This window comes from Bombus huntii, chromosome 1, assembly GCF_024542735.1.
Source record: "Bombus huntii isolate Logan2020A chromosome 1, iyBomHunt1.1, whole genome shotgun sequence".
Classification (NCBI taxonomy): Eukaryota; Metazoa; Arthropoda; class Insecta; order Hymenoptera; family Apidae; genus Bombus; species Bombus huntii.
This window is the reverse complement of record NC_066238.1, coordinates 10,313,964-10,330,958: the sequence shown is the minus strand read 5'-3', so window position 1 is coordinate 10,330,958 and position 16,995 is coordinate 10,313,964. Positions and strand designations below refer to the sequence as shown.

At 28.2% G+C, this 16,995-nt stretch overlaps 4 protein-coding genes and 1 non-coding gene across 14 annotated transcripts; 2 read left to right on the top strand and 3 right to left on the bottom strand.

Annotated features, from left to right (window-relative positions):
• The first annotated feature begins 13 nt into the window (after window positions 1-13).
• LOC126868860 (DNA polymerase delta subunit 2-like) lies at window positions 14-4,895 on the top strand. 4 transcript variants are annotated; one of them, XR_007690766.1, is made up of 7 exons: window positions 14-335; window positions 410-714; window positions 879-1,095; window positions 1,156-1,390; window positions 1,455-1,747; window positions 4,218-4,374; window positions 4,747-4,895. XR_007690766.1 is itself a non-coding variant. In XM_050624822.1 (6 exons), the coding sequence occupies exons 1-6, from the start codon at window positions 167-169 to the stop codon at window positions 1,945-1,947; spliced, it is 1,269 nt and encodes a 422-aa protein (XP_050480779.1). In that variant the 5' UTR covers window positions 14-166; the 3' UTR covers window positions 1,948-2,050. The 4 variants fall into 4 exon arrangements, 3 of the variants coding, with proteins under 3 accessions (XP_050480779.1, XP_050480774.1, XP_050480766.1); XM_050624822.1 differs by lacking the exons at window positions 4,218-4,374; window positions 4,747-4,895 and adding an exon at window positions 1,829-2,050 and having other exon boundaries at window positions 479-714; XM_050624817.1 differs by lacking the exons at window positions 4,218-4,374; window positions 4,747-4,895 and adding an exon at window positions 1,832-2,050.
• On the bottom strand, window positions 2,392-4,222 carry LOC126868892 (protein dimmed-like). 3 transcript variants are annotated; one of them, XM_050624871.1, is made up of 3 exons: window positions 3,626-4,222; window positions 3,145-3,383; window positions 2,392-3,071 (listed from the first exon to the last, which is right to left on the bottom strand). In XM_050624871.1, exons 2-3 carry the CDS (start codon window positions 3,367-3,369, stop codon window positions 2,838-2,840), a joined length of 459 nt encoding a protein of 152 aa, XP_050480828.1. In that variant the 5' UTR covers window positions 3,370-3,383; window positions 3,626-4,222; the 3' UTR covers window positions 2,392-2,837. The 3 variants fall into 3 exon arrangements, with proteins under 3 accessions (XP_050480828.1, XP_050480837.1, XP_050480820.1); XM_050624880.1 differs by having other exon boundaries at window positions 3,145-3,380; XM_050624863.1 differs by having other exon boundaries at window positions 3,145-4,222.
• Window positions 4,646-6,606, bottom strand: LOC126868884 (2-(3-amino-3-carboxypropyl)histidine synthase subunit 1). Of its 2 annotated transcripts, none has more exons than XM_050624847.1 (5): window positions 6,487-6,606; window positions 5,935-6,300; window positions 5,481-5,788; window positions 4,991-5,374; window positions 4,646-4,906 (listed from the first exon to the last, which is right to left on the bottom strand). In XM_050624847.1, exons 2-5 carry the CDS (start codon window positions 6,245-6,247, stop codon window positions 4,676-4,678), a joined length of 1,236 nt encoding a protein of 411 aa, XP_050480804.1. In that variant the 5' UTR covers window positions 6,248-6,300; window positions 6,487-6,606; the 3' UTR covers window positions 4,646-4,675. The 2 variants fall into 2 exon arrangements, with proteins under 2 accessions (XP_050480804.1, XP_050480795.1); XM_050624838.1 differs by having other exon boundaries at window positions 6,426-6,543.
• Window positions 6,607-6,873: 267 nt separating this feature from the next.
• Window positions 6,874-6,945, bottom strand: Trnaq-uug (transfer RNA glutamine (anticodon UUG)). The gene has a single exon. It is a non-coding gene; the product is annotated as a tRNA-Gln (tRNA).
• A 990-nt stretch (window positions 6,946-7,935) lies between these two features.
• Window positions 7,936-16,818, top strand: LOC126865129 (rho-associated protein kinase 2-like). 4 transcript variants are annotated; one of them, XM_050617279.1, is made up of 9 exons: window positions 7,949-8,589; window positions 8,663-8,805; window positions 8,906-8,929; window positions 9,413-12,903; window positions 13,386-13,920; window positions 14,000-14,257; window positions 14,460-14,586; window positions 14,701-14,772; window positions 14,895-16,818. In XM_050617279.1, the coding sequence occupies exons 1-9, from the start codon at window positions 8,496-8,498 to the stop codon at window positions 15,422-15,424; spliced, it is 5,274 nt and encodes a 1,757-aa protein (XP_050473236.1). In that variant the 5' UTR covers window positions 7,949-8,495; the 3' UTR covers window positions 15,425-16,818. The 4 variants fall into 4 exon arrangements, 2 of the variants coding, with proteins under 2 accessions (XP_050473236.1, XP_050473247.1); XM_050617290.1 differs by lacking the exon at window positions 8,906-8,929; XR_007689450.1 differs by lacking the exons at window positions 14,701-14,772; window positions 14,895-16,818 and having other exon boundaries at window positions 7,936-8,589; window positions 14,000-14,346.
• Window positions 16,819-16,995: the final 177 nt, after the last annotated feature.

The following is a 16,995-nucleotide window of genomic DNA, read 5'->3' as shown; positions in this document are numbered from 1 at the left end:
TAACTTTCAAAGAAAAAATTAAATTGCTTAATTGCATTAATATTCCTTTTTTATATTCAGTGTCTTAATTTTTATGATTATTTAATTTTAGTGAATATAGTAATATATTCAATTTACTAAAACTACAGTGTATTGTTATAAATATCTAATAAAAGCATTTTCTGAAATGGAAATTCAACCGCAACCGACGTATCGTCGCAAGTCATGTATATTCGAAGACTTTAAAAAGTTTAATATTTCTGAACAACGTTTTGAACAACAGTATTGTAGTATTTATAAAGCAAGATTAAAAGCATTAAAAGATTACCTTTTGCAAAAAGCGAAAATTAAATGGGGTAGATATTTTTATATAAATTACATTTGTTATCATTTTAGGTTATATTTTTTTATATCTAATATTTTGCTGTAGGACACAATAAAATAGTTACTCTTGAACAACTTAGTGAAAGAAACGAAAATGATACTTGTATTATAATAGGCACTTTATACAAACATCAAGAGTTGAAACCATCGTTATTACGCGAACTTAGTACCGAACTTCAATTACAAACCCAACCAGCTAGAGCAAATTATGCATCATTTAAAGATATATTGTACTTGGAAGATGAAACATTACGTATTAAATTGGTTGATAATCATATAAATATTCAAGATGTAGTTACTGGTATTGTTTGTGCTGTATTGGGACATGAACTAAAGGATGGTGAACTTTCAGTAAATATCTTCTTTTATACAATTTACAAAAATAATTAAAATTACAAAGAAATACATAATGTAATTAAAGTAAAAATTGTAATTTAGATTTAGTTTGATATTTTGTCTTTTTGATTTGATTGAGTTTTGCTCTTTTTTTCTTTTATAAAATGTATTGATTCCAGGTAATAGATTGGTGTTTGCCAGGATGTTGTCCAAAATTATCAATATTTGATCGGCCACTAGAAACGCAAGGAAAGATTTTAATAATTTCAGGTCTAGATCTAGCAAATAATTTACAATCGTTAAGTACAGATTTATTATTTGAATGGATCACTGGAATGATTGGTTGTGAAGAAGTTCATAAAAATGTGGCATCTATTGTGTGTATTATTATAGCAGGTATTTAATGTGTATTAATAATAATAGTATTTGCAATAAATAACAATAATATTAACATAGGAAATAGTGTAAGAGGATCTGTGGAGACCCACAATTATAAAAATTATTTTGAGACAAATGCACATGATGCAGCGATATTTAAAGAGACTGCAAACATAACGCATAAATTGGATAACTTTCTTCATCCTATCATACAATGTTGTCCCATAATATTAATGCCTGGAGAATTTGATCCAACATGTCATACATTACCTCAACAACCACTTCATCCATGCATTTTGCCACAATGTTTCAGGTAATGTAAAACATATGTGTATATGACAGAATATCATAATATTGTTAATATTCATATTATATAGGTTTAAAAGTTTTTATGGAGTTACTAATCCATGGATTGGTAGTATAAACTCTCGCATTGTAGCTGGATCCAGTGGTCAACCAATTATAGATATCATGAAAGTTGCTGGACTTGTTGATATTTCACCTTTAATGTGGTTAGAACGTACGTTACTTTGGCGACATTATGCTCCAACTGCACCAGATACTATACCAGCTTATCCATCTAGCACAATTGATCCATTTATTATAACAGAATGTCCTGATATATATTTTGTTGGTAATATGGAGAAGTACGATACCAAATTATTCACAGGTAAATATATTCTTTATTCATTCTTATTTCTATATTTATAATGAAGAAATAGTCTTGGTAAAATAAAATATGTATTCACAGCAGATGAAGGACAAACAATACGATTGATTTGTATTCCAACATTTTCTAAGACACAAACAGGTGTGTTAGTTAATTTACAGGATTTAGAAACCTGGCCTATTTCCTTTGCTGTGAATTAATTTCTTAAAATATTTAATTGTTTTAAAACAATGACATTGGACAATGCAATATAGTAACATTAGATAATGCAATATATAATAATATATTAATATAAGAAAATAATCAGTTTTCTTAAATAATCTCTCCATAATTTGTACATGGCAAACATATTATTTATTCTTCTAATGAAACGATTTTATTTGTATACCTTTTTCATGTTTTTATGTAATCTTTACTTATAGAGATGAAAAGGAAAAGAACATGAAAATAAGTACATAAGTAAAATATATCTTTATTTGCCTTTTACTTATACATAAATATATGAAAAAACAAACTATAATATATATTCACATAACAAATTATAACATATATTCTATAAATAATTCATATTTGGTAACATTTATAGTATTCTTAAATGCTCGTACATATATATTATAAGTATTCTTAATTATTATATTAACAGTATTTAATTCAATATATGGAACAATATACCATGCAATTCATAATTTCAAAACAATTTAAATAAAATATTTTGCTATAATCATATTAATATTTCTTAATACTACACAACATATATATAGTAACTACTAGAATATAATACTGCTTCATTTCATGAAAATAATAGTATTCTTTGGCACTGTATTTTCAATAATACTGCTAAAAGATATAAATAAAACTAAATTAAATGAGATTAGAATTATATATGAATTTATTAATTCTTTGATCTATTATTTAATCAGATATATGAAGATAAATCTTGAATGGAAAGATTTACATAAAGTAAAATTTAACAGCTTTTTGATACTGCTATTAATGTAAAATATTTGTTATTATTTCTGAGGCCTGCAGTGTTTTTAGAATTGTTTCTTTACGTGTATGAATAATTATTCCAATAAATATTGATATTTCCCTAACTACGGGATTTTGAAGGAATAGGAATATTCATATTTAGACAAATATTTATGTTCTTAGATGATTCTTGAGATTGAGAAACTTCTGACTGTGAATCTATAGTTTTTTCTTCACTTCTCATTGCACATATCACATCTGTGAGAGCAACTATATAATTTTTTGCCAAAGTTAAGGTTTCAATTTTGGATAATCGTCTTTCCTTTGATACATGTGGAATTACCTCACGTAAAGACTACAAAATACAACCATTTATGTTTTTCTACAAATAGATAATTTTTGTTACAAATTACTACAGTTATATCTACCTGAAAAGCATCATTTAAACTATGCATTCTCATTCTTTCTCTCTCATTACTTTCCAATCTTCTAAGAGTTCTTTGTCTAGGTGTTGTCCCTTTAGATGAATTTGATAACTTTAGTCCGGATTTTTTAGTTCGCTTACTGTTCTTGTGTACTGTTTTATTAGTCCGTGTTTGTTGTTTAGGCCATTTTCCCTCCCAGTTATTCCTATTCATCACTTTGGATGTCATTCAGAGATTTCCTTCTTAAAAGTGTCATGTATTATTTATAGGATAAAGTCACACTTTGATTAATTATTTTTTATTATTCCTTGTTAATGTTAAATAATTTAAATATTTAATTATTTCACAAACAATATTTCAAGGTCAATGTATAGATAAATAAATATCCTTACTTTTATAGAAAAGAATAATATTTTTAGTATACAAATTAAATAAAAAATTGTAATATCTAAAAGTAAGATTGAAATGTTATTTATATACTTACAAGTAAGATACTTTGTTTCACTATTAACAGATCAATGGAGAAATAAAGTATAAGGATAATGAATATGTCTAAATTTGTTAATATTCTTGAAACGCGAGTGTCTCGTTACGCTTTTCTTCGATATATTTGGAAGCAAAACAAGATTACAGTTATCTTATATTATGTGGTACATTTTCAAATATTTGAATCAACTGTACACTGCCGCGTGTACTTGTTGAGCCACGTTGGAATGACGACTAACGTAGCGATGCCGGGGTGCGGCCGAAACAGCCTTCCACCCCCGGGAACTATGCGATCTACCCTGTGACCTTTTCTTAATAACTTTTTCGTAAAACATTGTTTGTTTCTCATAAATTTTCATTTGTGTATATAAAATTAATTTACGATATAATATTTATTTGAAAATATTTCTGTTTAAGTTGCTTGTAATAGCGCAGCGCTAACAAAAGTAAAAATTAAATAATATTCTGCGAAATTGTAATTTTTTATTTACGATGTAATACATAGATTATAAACTATAATTTTGTGAAAATATGTGTAATCGGCTGTAGTAATGTTAAATATAAATCTTTTAATAATTTGTAAATTCTAGGATTGAAAAATTTGGTAATTGTGTAAAAATTATATTTGCGACATACACTTATTACTCACATTCATAAAAGGTACTATATAGATGTGCGGCTACAGGTGGGCGTATGACGTAATTCGCCCACGCGGACATTTCTATAATCACACCACTACTCATGAAGGTAGCGTGAAATACAGTTAAACGTATCATATATGTTTGTTGCATATAATATATTAAATGTAAATTTTGTTGCATATAATATATTAAATGTAAATTTTGTTGCATGTAAAATAAAATATATTAAAAACTAAACAATAAATAATCATTACCTTTGTTACTGAATTTATAACAAAGTAATATTGGGTCAAAAAGCATTTGTAAATTATTAAAATCTTAACAATATTACTAACCATTTTTTGAATAATACTTAAAAGACAAAACTTCTAATGGTATTAAGTTAAATATAAATTAATCTTTATTGTTTATGTTTTATCTTTACATTTACCACAACAAGTGTTAGTTTGTTTTTCTAATTCAGATTCTTTGTAATTAGGAGTCCATGGCCCAAGACTAGCTGAAGCATAAAAATCCATAGGATATGGCTTATCATTATTAAAATTTATCATTTTTAAAGCAGCAGCTCCTTCATATGGTGTGAGAAAAGGTTTTTCAAACGCTGTTCCCCAATCTATACTTAATCGTGGACATGCAATCTGTAATATAGGAATCATACAATATAAATTCATCATAATTATGAAAATATAATTAAGAGAACAAATTTTATATTTATAAACAACCTGTATAAAAGCATCAACGCCTTTAAATAATTTAATTTTATCTGGAAATATTTCTGAGAGCAATATAATAACATTTTTCTTTCCCAATAAATTAATTCTAGTTTCCAAATTTTTCAAAACATTAAGATTTCCTTGTCTTCCTAAAGTACCAAGTATTAATCCAAATTTTCCAATCTCTTTTGCATGTTCAATTGCTGCTAATCTAGTTTTTAGCATTTGTTCGTGATCATAAAATTCTTCTGTCAATTTCTTCTCATAGGGATCATATCGAAATGCCCTTAATTTTGGATTAGCAATCATTGCTGCTTCTAAGTGAAACCTACCATCTCCTACATAGATAACTACATCAGCACACCGAATCTGTGGTGCCGTACAACCTAAAATCTTTAAGCAATAATATGATTTATTTATGATGTAAAGATTGCAATACACGCAAAAGGATATATATGTAATTTGAGTCTAGCCTAATAAGATATACAAATATCAATACCTCGCCAGGACTTAATGGTTTACTTTGTGGAGTAGATACTTCATAACCATTTCTTCTCATCTCCATTGCAATTGCTTGTAATGTGCCAGCAAATTGTATAGTACTTACAAGTCCAATTTTTGTTGTAATTGATAATGTAGCTTGTAAGCATTCAATACAATGTGAAGTATCAATTTTTATGTTAACAAATATATAAAGTACTTTAATACCAACAGTTTGATCAATTGGTATTAAGCAAGAATGGCCATAATGAATTAAAAAATCTGCACCTAATGCTTTTGCAGTATAATCATCTATACAACATGCTCCTGTATCAATTATATTAGTTTTTATTTGGAATTATATATACTTATACAATATATATTTAAATTATGTATTTTAGCAATTAAAAAGTACATAGAAAACCTACAATTAAATAATCTTTTTATTAATACACAACAATAAAATTCCTTACCATAAGTAACATCTCCCATTATAATAGTTTCTGCATCTGTAAAGTCTTCAATAATATCAGCTAGAGTTGTAGCATACATTAGAAGTCCTTCAGGCATTTGTAATGCAACTCTTTTAGCTTTGACTTCCCTAATTCTCCATACTGATTTGTGTATTTCAAAATTGTAATTACAGGGTAACGCAGCAATTGCTGCATTTAACAATGAATTGTTTAAAATTTCTTCAGGTATTTTATTTATTTTAACTGGAGCTTTAAATACCTTACGAACAGGTTTCGCTTTAATTATCACAACAGAATCAGATTTTTCGCTCATGATTGCAATTTTTTTCAATAATTTTATTAACCCTAAAATTTATATCTACGTTTCTGTTAAAAAATGTTTAATATAAGGGTATATTATACGAATATGATTCATTTATTTTGTATATAATATATAGAATTCATAATGTACAAGCTCATTCTTTATTCATTTCGATAGAAATTTACGATACCTATTATTAAAATTTTCTTCTATCCAAAAACTAAAAACGAAAGGTTATAAATTATCCTAACCTTTTAAATTGAACGAACCCGCAATGAACTTCGAAGTGACAGTTGACAACGACGCCCTCTTCTTTAAATGTATACTTTATGAATAAAAATATTTTGTCTTGTTCAATTTGCAACAAAAGAAAATAGAAGTTTTATAAAAATAATATAATAATAGTAATAATAATAATAATAATAATTACTATTATTCTGAATATTAAATGATATTATATTTTGTTTTCATAACTACCTACTTCAAAACAAATTATTAATGAATATGTTATTCATATAACTATTATAAAACTATTATTTTTATATATTACTGAATCTTCAAAATTTTGATATAAATTTTTTATTTTCTTTAATAAAATTATAGTAAATTTTTTATTGTACTAGAAAAAAATGTTCTTAAGGTCCCACCGAGATTTGAACTCGGATCGCTGGATTCAAAGTCCAGAGTGCTAACCATTACACCATGGGACCAGTTATACTAAACGTTTTTATTTTTTAAGATTTTACCGTCTAATTAATTATCTTAATACATTAAATTATATGATTTTGTTAAGTTGTTTGTTGTACTAACAATTAAAGGATTGTAAATTATATTTCATTATACGTATTACATTATATTAAGAGAAATATAATGGGTCACTGTACATATTATACTTATTTATTGTTGCCTGTTGTACTTCTATGCATATATAGTTCAATTTAAAAATTCTTGTAATTGTATACAGTAATCATAATACAATACATAATCTTCCAAATTAGCAGTTTATAAATTTTTAATAAAAACTTGTAATTACAAAACTCTTTCTAGTTATATTTAACTTAATTAAACATTTTTGATAAGATACGTATTATAAAATATATACATAAGTTTGTTTACATAAAAGTCTTGTACGTCAAGAATGAAAAGAATACGTTAAGAAAATAGTAAGAAAAAGAACAAGGGAAAAGATCTAATACTGTTACATAGTAGAATTATCTTAAATTTATTTTTATAATAGAACATTTGAATAACATTTTACTTAGAAATAATACTAATTTTAGCAAAAAAATATTTGGGAAAAGAGTAAAAGAGAATAAGGTATTATTTTTCTAAAATTATCTTTTATTTATTCGGTAGCATTAATTATGCACCTATTATATTATTCATATTTATTACATTAGATTAAATTATACATATAATCTTTACATCTAACATTATAGACGTAATTTTTGCAAAATTTTGTTGTATTTAATTGCGATCAAATAAAACATTATATGTTATATTTGTAATTGCCATTAAATACAACATTTAATGGTTGATATACAACATTATATACAACATACAATGGTTAAATACAACATTTAATATATATGTATATATATATATATGTTGTATTTAATTACCATTAAATCTATTATGTACATTATATACTGCTACAACATATGTATGATAGTAGAAATAAAAAAAGTATTATTTAATCGTTGTAACAATTTATTAAATAGTCAAACATACACATAATATTGCACTAATCAAAATGTTACAACTTAGGGCGATCGTTTAGTCAGAATACATTCATATTAGTGTGTAGCATTGGAGATAGAAAGAGAGCAATAAAGCAATAGATAGAATAGAGGGGCAAGAATAGAACTGGGTTTGGCAAGCGTGGTGATTTTACACCTACCTTTTAACCGGACCGTAGCCGATTGTATTGTATTCGGTTTACGATACGTATCATGCTTGGCCCAGGTGGTTTCCCTAAGAAAAGTGTATTTCTATTTTACATACTATTGCAACACTTCATCATCGCTGTGACAAAGTTATTTAACAACATTCTATACCGAAGCTAGTTTCCAATAGATTGTAGACATCAAAAATATGAGATTACAGATAGTTGTGATATGTGTGTCGTAAAATTAGAACGTGTTACGATCTACTAGATTTTCTCAGCTTTTGCAGTCATGCATTTTTTCAAGAAGTAATACATTTTTTAAGAATGACTTAAATAGATCGCGATCACACCATTGAAGAGTTTCAATGCGCGATGCTGAATATCATATTATGTTGGATATGTTGGCTGTTTTGGGCGGGTCTTCCGACACTTACAGCCTATCCTGTATCATCTTCTATACTGACAGGTACGTTAATTGCATATTTGAATATTTATTTTGATAACATGTTGCTAATGAGAGGTTATTTTGCTTATAATAGATTTGCCATACTCCTATGCCTCATCAAAATGGGAACGATATTGGATACAATATATCCTTGGTCTTTTAAGCGTTACTGCTACAGCATTTACCTTAGTTGGCTGTCTTTGTTGTCGAAGACCTAGGAGACCTAAGGGATTTCAGGTAATTTATTGTCATTTATTTTGTTATTTATAACAAATGAAATTCCTTACCGAGGTTACTTATTGTCTAAGAATAATGACTTATATGTTACTAATTGTAGGACAAAACAGGAAAGTGCAATCAGGTAAAATTAATGCTACAAATTTTTTGAATGACAAAATTTAAATATAGTTTTATTAGAAAATCATATTAGAATCAACAAGAGTTGTAATTAATCCCTTCTATTTAAGTATTCAAAGCATGATAGCAATGTGAATTTAAACAAAAGATTGTTTTAGCATTAAATACTATTTGTTTATTCTACATGTTCAGATATATTGTTGATCATAAAATTATAACAGTTTATATAATTTTTACAAAAGCTTTCTATTTATGAATGTAGAAAAAATCATTAATATTCATTACATTTAAATATATTGTAAAACAATCATGTTATTTTATATATAAAGAAAGTAATAAATGTATCATGTCTGTTATTTTTCTTTCAATATTTAGATATAGCTGCATGTGTATTATTTGCAAGTAATTGTAGTATGTAATATAATTTAATATATTTTAATTTTTTATGAAAAGATTTAGAAACTACAATTGTGGTTTTATGTTATAGGAATTCAAAGATGGGAACAATATTGGTCAGGAATCAGTATTTGAACATTCTCTCGATGGTTTAGAATTGAATGTTCCACATGTGTTAGTTGCTTCAGAGAGAGTACAGTTTGAACCTTTGCCTGTAGAACATATTATATCTGGACCTAGAAATACTACAAAACCTAAACCATTACCTTTATCAACGTCTTTTTTTGAAGAACACGATTCTGATTCTAATACTCTCCCAGAACATTGTCACGAGTGGTTTGATGCACAGGACTTATGTGTACCCAGAGAAAAATTGAAGTATTTAAGAGAGATAGGTCATGGTTGGTTTGGAAAAGTTGTTGAAGGTCGTGCAGATTTAGAAGGACACAGGAGAACTTCTAAAAATGGTGGTGTTATTGTGAGAATTCTTACGGAAGAAGCTACTATGAAGGAAAAAGCCTGGTTTCTTGGAGAGGCTACTCCATATTTGAAGCTACATCATCAAAATATCTTAACTTTATTAGGATTTTGTTTAGAAACTGATCCGTATCTATTACTATTTGAGTCATGTTCAGTAGGTGACCTCAAAGGTTTTTTATTATCAAATCATGATAAAAAATCTCAAGAAGCACTTAATAAAGAAAACATCCCAATTCGGATGGCACTAGATATTGCTGCTGGATTGAAACATATGCATAGTCATGGATTTGTACATACAGATTTATCTGCCAGAAATTGTTTAGTAGCATCAGACCTATCAGCAAAATTAGGAGATTATGGAACTGGTGTAGAGAAGTACCCTGAAGATTATTATGTAGTTGGAGATCGCGCATTACCTATTAGATGGTCAGCACCAGAAAGTGTAGAATGTACTGATACTACTATCGAAACTAGAGAAATTACATCTCAAGCAAATATGTGGAGTTATGCTATCTTTCTTTGGGAAATTATTACATGGGGAAATAGACCATACCACGATAAGAGTGATGAACAAGTAATTCAAATGCTCTTACCTTTAAGAACTGATCTTTTATCAAATGGTATACAAGTATTGCAAACATACCTAGAAAATTGTCCATCAAATATATATCAAGCAATTCATTTATGTTTGAATTTAAATCCACAGAAAAGACCAAATTTGGATGAGGTAAAGCAACTTCTTTTAAATGAATATACAGAGTATTTGGATTTTGAACAAAGGTGGGAGAATTTGCGAGTTAACACTAAACATGTTCGAAGTGCTAGTTTACAAGATCTTCGAGGAAGTATAGATTCAGATTATTGGACCACTATTGTCGACGATACACCTCGACAGTCGTCATTTCGGCTCGGACCTGGTGAACTAGTAAAAAACGTACCAAATTTTAAAAATATTATTCATCATGAATCTAGTTCTGAAACTGAAGAAGAAAGTTGGAAAGGACGAATTGAACAAGGAGTTTACACTGAAAAAGTGAAACAAAAATCTAAATCTGTTACTGATTTAATGGTACTTGTACATATCGATTTTGATTCTGATGCAGAATTATCAATGGGAGCTCAAATGTCAGAAAAATATGGGAAAAAGAAATTGCCCGCTACCGGCAGTGATAGCGATCTTAGACATAGCATTCATGCAGATGAATTTGACGAAGCATTAAGAAAATTACGAGATCCTTTGCCAAATAATACTTGTAATAAAATCAGGATGTTAGACATTTCAGAAAGGCCAAAATTACTGACATTAACTATGGATCAAACTCAAACTCCGATTTTGAGATTATCTTTAAATGATCAAGCATCTGACACTAGATCTGTTGCAAGTGCAAGTACAGAAGCATGCAGTGAAAAACATGTATTAAGACTTCTGTCAAAGGGGGATCCTAATTTTCCTCTTCTACGTTATGTACCTGATGATACACCTTCTTGCGAAATGTTAGAAGAAAACAATAAATCTCAATCTAATGATCCATTTAAGTATGAAAACAGCGACAATATTTGTTTTCCTAATAATTTCTCAGTTAGTTTTGGGACTGATGAAAGCAATTTAGTTGATGTTGCACTTTGGAATCATGCATTGGATTCTGCTTTAGAAAAGAAAGTACCTGGTTTCTTGGATGAAGGTGAATTTAATGAATATATAGAATCTTCGTCTAAACAAGAAAATAATACCACACCAAAATTAACTGTAACTATTGAATCTACACCAGATACTTTACAATCTCAGAAACACTCTATGTATAATGCAAGTGATAAATTTTCTAATGAAGAAGATATAGACATAAACCGAAGATGTTTACCAAATGAAGATGAAGAAGAAAGAAAACAATTATCTACACCTGATGATGAGCAAAGTTCTGATTCTGGATTTAGAGATAAAGAATCCTGTGAAGAAGAAGAGAATGTTTATGCTTTAATTCCTTCCACCTCTACTAATGATTCTACAGCGAATATACCAATATATACTGAAGAAGAACAGTTACAAATCTTATTTGAACTTGATACTATTCTTGATGCAGAGTACTATGCAACACTTCCTGATTCTGGAAAAATGACAGAAAACTTAACTTCAATTAATTATACAGAAAATAAAATTCTTTGTACAAATGAAGATGAATCTGATTCTATTCATACTATAGATACTGTAGTTGAAATAGAGAATATTGAAAATTGTACCCCTAATATTAGTTTAGTAGAAACTGACATAAAATTAGTATCAGAAGATAAACAAGAAATACAGGCAGAAAATGTGATTGATATTAAGAAAAATATGGAATTAAAACATTTAAGTGATATCAATTTTTCTTCTCAAGAAACAGATTTGGAGCAACATAATATACAAACAGATATTAAGTATCTCAAAGAACAAGGTGAATTAAAACAATATTTACAAAATAAGGGCGAAAGTGAAATTGAGATTAAAAATAGAAATGAAATTGGAATTAGTAATGACAATGATAATGTAATTATTAATGCAAATGAACATGAGGACAAAAATAAAATTGAAAATAAAAGCAAATACGAAAATGATATTAAAAATAGAGAAGAAAATGAAAATGTAAATTCAAATAAATTTGAAGATGAAAATGATAAGAAAAATAAAAATCAAATTGAAAGTAAAAATGATAAAGAAAATGAAAATAGAAATAAACATGAAAATAATATTGAAAATAATGATGAAAGAGAAACTAGAAATAAAATTGAAAATGAAAAAGAAATAGAAAAGATATATGAAAGTGACAATGAAAAAGAAATAGGCAAAATAAATGAAAATGAAATTGAAGATGAAGATAGTTCTACAATGAGTTTACGTAGTGATAATTCTTATGTATCATTTGATATAGAAGAAGAGTTTGTAACAGCAATTCGAAATGAACTTAGAGAGAAATTACCTTGTGCTCAGATGTCTGTTGTAGAACCATTAGAAGCTCACGATGATGATAATCCATCTATATCTAGTGATATAGATAGTAAACATTGGGACGATGATGATAGTGAAGAATCTTCTAATCAAGGTAGTGGAGGAGTGGGTATTTCAATAAGGTACTGTTTTATTTTCCAACAATATAATACAAAATTATTTAACCCTTTGCGGACGGGACGATTCGTAATCAACTGTACCGTGGGGCCCAGCTGCTGCCACGATAGTTATTTAAAATTACCAGCGCACATTTCTGCTTAGACACGCTTTTCGTTCATAGATGTCAAATTCTAGACATATGTAGATGCACAGATTCTCCACAGGATAAATAGAATGACACACATATGAGTCTTTTGGTTCTATCATTTGTTTTCTCCGAATGCATATATGAGTTTCACGCCCATAGCGACGCGTTTACGTGGGACACATATATGAGTCATTCGGCTTTATCAGTTGTTTTCGCCAAACGCGTATATGAGTTCCTCAGCCAAATTGATTTCTTACGCAGAACGCATATATGCGGCGGTAGTCCGCAAAGGGTTAATAATGATTATAATTTATTTATTATTTAAAACCAAACTTAAAAGTCTATTATTATATATAGGTATAATGTATATGATTCACCACTTAGTCCAATCCAAGAAGAACGTGAAAGTACTCTTACCTCGGAGTCTTTAATATCAAATTCTAGGGATACATCAATCGCTTCAAAAGAATCTGTTACTTCGGATGATGTATTATTAGTTGATACTCGAACAAATAAAATGATTTTGTTAGAAGGACTAGGAGAAAAACTACAAGATGATGAACGAGATACAACCAATGGAGACTTATCTGAAGAAGAAAATCTGGATTATAATTGTTCGGTAGTTCGTTCTCGTGATGATAAGTCGCACATTATGATGGCGAGTGGTGGAGCACCTTTACCAAGTCCAGAGGAGGAAACTAAATGGCAACAATTGCCTTCATCTTTTCCATTGCCATTACCTTTACCATTAGAAGATGATTTAATGTCAACAAGTTTTGGAACAGAGCATGGGTGGGTTAGTCAGGATGAAGATGATGAAGAAGAAGAGGAGGAAGATGACGAAGAAGAGGATGAAAATAATAGCTCCAGCTCTGGTGAATTTGTATGGAAAGTAGGTGCATTATAAATAAATAATCAAATATATATGAATTTATTTTTTATATATGTAATAATTTCATATTGTTTTACAGAGGTATAATGAACCGCATGTCGAGCAAGTGCAAATTCGAAGTTGTTTAAGTAATAATGAAGGAGAAATACTAGATGCTGATATCGAAGATGAAATGGATGCAGAAGAAGAAGGGGAGGATGAAGAGGAAGAAGGTGGAGAAGAAGGAGGAGAAGAAGAAGAAGAGGAAGAAGAAGAATTTACACCATCAGCTTGGAATGCAACATTAGCGCCTCATCGTTCTGCACTAAGATCTCCAGATAAAACATTAAAATCTAGTGTAAGTTTTATAACTTACTATACAGTTGTTTAAATATAATGTAAATATTTATATCTTTCTATATTTGCTTTTGCTGCTAGGATGAATTGGTAGGTATTCCTTATTTAGCAATATTTTCTTTATATGTATATTACGTATATTAGATTACATTTATATAATGTAATATAAATTTTATTAGATTTATAATGTATGGTCTATTCAGGATCAAAAAAAGAGTGTGTGGTTTAAGAAACAGCGCTATCACTGTGTATACGAATACCCGAAGGAAACACTGGCTACAGAAACTCAAGGAGAACCAACCACTACTTGGGAGCCAACTTCATATAGTGGTAAATTTTAAATATTTTAAAGTACAAATAAATTATATTAGAAATTGGAAATTCATATATAAGAAAATAATTGGAAAATTATCTATGACGTATATAATTTTTCTCTAATTTTAGATTGGGAGGAAATGATAGACGAACCACGATTAGATCTGTATCCCCTTGATTATGATGATACCAATCATACTGGTATGGTCTAGTATTATATGCATTATATATATATATTTTTTTTTATTTAGTTAATATAACATATGTGAAATATTTATGAATTTATATTTTACCTTATATCATCAAACTTATTTTGGTTATAGGACACGAAGAGTTTTTTGTGAGCAGTTCAAATCGTCCGTTTCAATTTCAAACTAGCGAGAGTAAATATGTTAGTCAATTCTTTCCTGGTGCGTCTACGTCAGTGATTGAAGAACGAGACGAAATAGATGGTGATGAACAAGGAGTACCACAAAACGGAATAGACTTGTTAAATGATTGTAGTCAAAGTCAACAATATCAATTAGGAGAATTAAGGCATACTAGAGATCGTTTAAAATTGAATTTATCTACAACTGGCTCACCCTTTGTTTCTAATAAACAAACAAAAGAGGATAATGTAGAACAGTTGCATGATAAAGAAAACATGTCAGAATTCTTGCAAAGTATAGACTTTACACAGGACCAACATATTCTATCAAACTCCTTGAATTACAATACGTTACCAACGGTGCCTCCCAAAGACATTCAACAAAAAAAGAGTCTTGATCCGACTTCTTCAAAAAGTGCCCAATGTGATAGTCAAGAAAAAATTGAGCCTATTGACAAGTGTAGTGTTTTGACTCAGAACTAATGTGTTTCGAAGACGTTAGTAAAATGTTAAAAGAAATAATTTAGCTGAAGTCCGTCCGAACTAATTTCGTTGCAAAAGTATAGTGATTACTCAACGATTTCACTATTAAATGAATCTCGAATTATTGTACATAAGATGTAGCAAATTTTTATTGTGGCTGAGATTCAATCGATTGTCTATAGTATTATATTAAATTTTTGTTTGTTGTATAGAAACATTAACATAAATAGAGCTTAATACTGATATAATTTTTTATACAATTAGCTTCATGTGACGATAAAGAAACGTAAATATTAATTGAATCAAATAGCAGACAATCGATTTTTAAAAGCTACATCAAAACTAACGAATAATTTCATTTCATATCTGTAAATATTTATTAAAAGTTGTTCAGTACGTAATCGTTATGAAAAAAGTAAAATTTGTGTAAGTTAATGTTATTACTTTCATTGATGATATATGATAATTATTCATATTGATTTTTAATTATTGTTATCTTTAAATACGGTATCTTTCTTGGTATTATATTAAAATTATATTAGTAAAAAACAGCTCTCTACTCTAAAAGTATTATAGTGTCAATCGAGGGACGGTACTATAATTAAGTCTCAACCTTTAGCTAAACGTGTACAGTAACTGATTCACAAATAATTCTTTTTAAATGTACGTTGTACTGTTATTTTTACTAGAACTGTGATGGGCACAATTTGTGCACTTTTATTTCAATTAATTTGATGAATCAAATTAGTAAAACTGCAGATGAAGTAGCACAGAAAATATGCTGCCGTACTTTCCTGCATACTATTTTCCATACTTTTAAATATTTTTGAGCACCTCTCATAGCTTTTTTAACCATTTTTAATATTTAGATAATTTTTTACAGAAGAATAATATTGCGTGAGACATAAGTGCACAAGAAAAAGTTTGTTTATTATGAATATGGTATTAACTATTAAATTCACAATATGCAAATATTTATTTGAATATAAAAATGAAAACCAACAAAGATATGTTAGTAACTGTTAATTATTAATATTATACAATTTTTGGGAAATATCTTTCAAAGTTTCCAATGTTGCTACAACAAAAGTAAATCATAATATAGCGGCAGAATAGATTAGATTAATAAAAAATATTAAAAAATACAAATAATACCAATATACTTGATATTTGCACCGATATATAATTTCATTAACATATGTGAAATCGAAAACGAACATGTTATAACTACTATTAATAGCACTGCGATTATTATGCAGTTTTACTACCATTACAATTACTATTACTATTATCACTATTGATAATGCTAACTCCATGCTCATTATAATACATAGGATATTAATAGAGAACGATTAATATATTGTTATACAAAGCAGACATTGATTTAAACAGAATATGTGTTTCATTGTTATTATTTCCTATACCGTTATAACATACACATTTACGTACGAAATATTTTAGTTTCGTGTATTTTGATTAACTTCACTAATTTTAGTTTATTTCTACAGAAAATCATAAAAATTTAATATAGTATTGGATAAAATACAGATGATATAATTAATTTGCTCAAG

Coding starts and splice junctions, on each gene's coding strand:
- LOC126868860 (XM_050624809.1), top strand. CDS start 167: ATGGAAATTCAACCGCAACCGACGTATCGTCGCAAGTCATGTATATTC. Junction 715..878: donor TAAAGGATGGTGAACTTTCA/GTAAATATCTTC, acceptor TATTGATTCCAG/GTAATAGATTGGTGTTTGCC. Junction 1,748..1,828: donor CGATACCAAATTATTCACAG/GTAAATATATTC, acceptor ATGTATTCACAG/CAGATGAAGGACAAACAATA.
- LOC126868892 (XM_050624863.1), bottom strand. CDS start 3,369: ATGACATCCAAAGTGATGAATAGGAATAACTGGGAGGGAAAATGGCCT. Junction 3,072..3,144: donor GTTTAAATGATGCTTTTCAG/GTAGATATAACT, acceptor TGTATTTTGTAG/TCTTTACGTGAGGTAATTCC.
- LOC126868884 (XM_050624847.1), bottom strand. CDS start 6,247: ATGAGCGAAAAATCTGATTCTGTTGTGATAATTAAAGCGAAACCTGTT. Junction 5,375..5,480: donor AACCATTAAGTCCTGGCGAG/GTATTGATATTT, acceptor TATTGCTTAAAG/ATTTTAGGTTGTACGGCACC. Junction 4,907..4,990: donor GCGTTGATGCTTTTATACAG/GTTGTTTATAAA, acceptor CCTATATTACAG/ATTGCATGTCCACGATTAAG.
- LOC126865129 (XM_050617279.1), top strand. CDS start 8,496: ATGCTGAATATCATATTATGTTGGATATGTTGGCTGTTTTGGGCGGGT. Junction 8,590..8,662: donor ATCATCTTCTATACTGACAG/GTACGTTAATTG, acceptor TGCTTATAATAG/ATTTGCCATACTCCTATGCC. Junction 8,930..9,412: donor AAACAGGAAAGTGCAATCAG/GTAAAATTAATG, acceptor TTTATGTTATAG/GAATTCAAAGATGGGAACAA.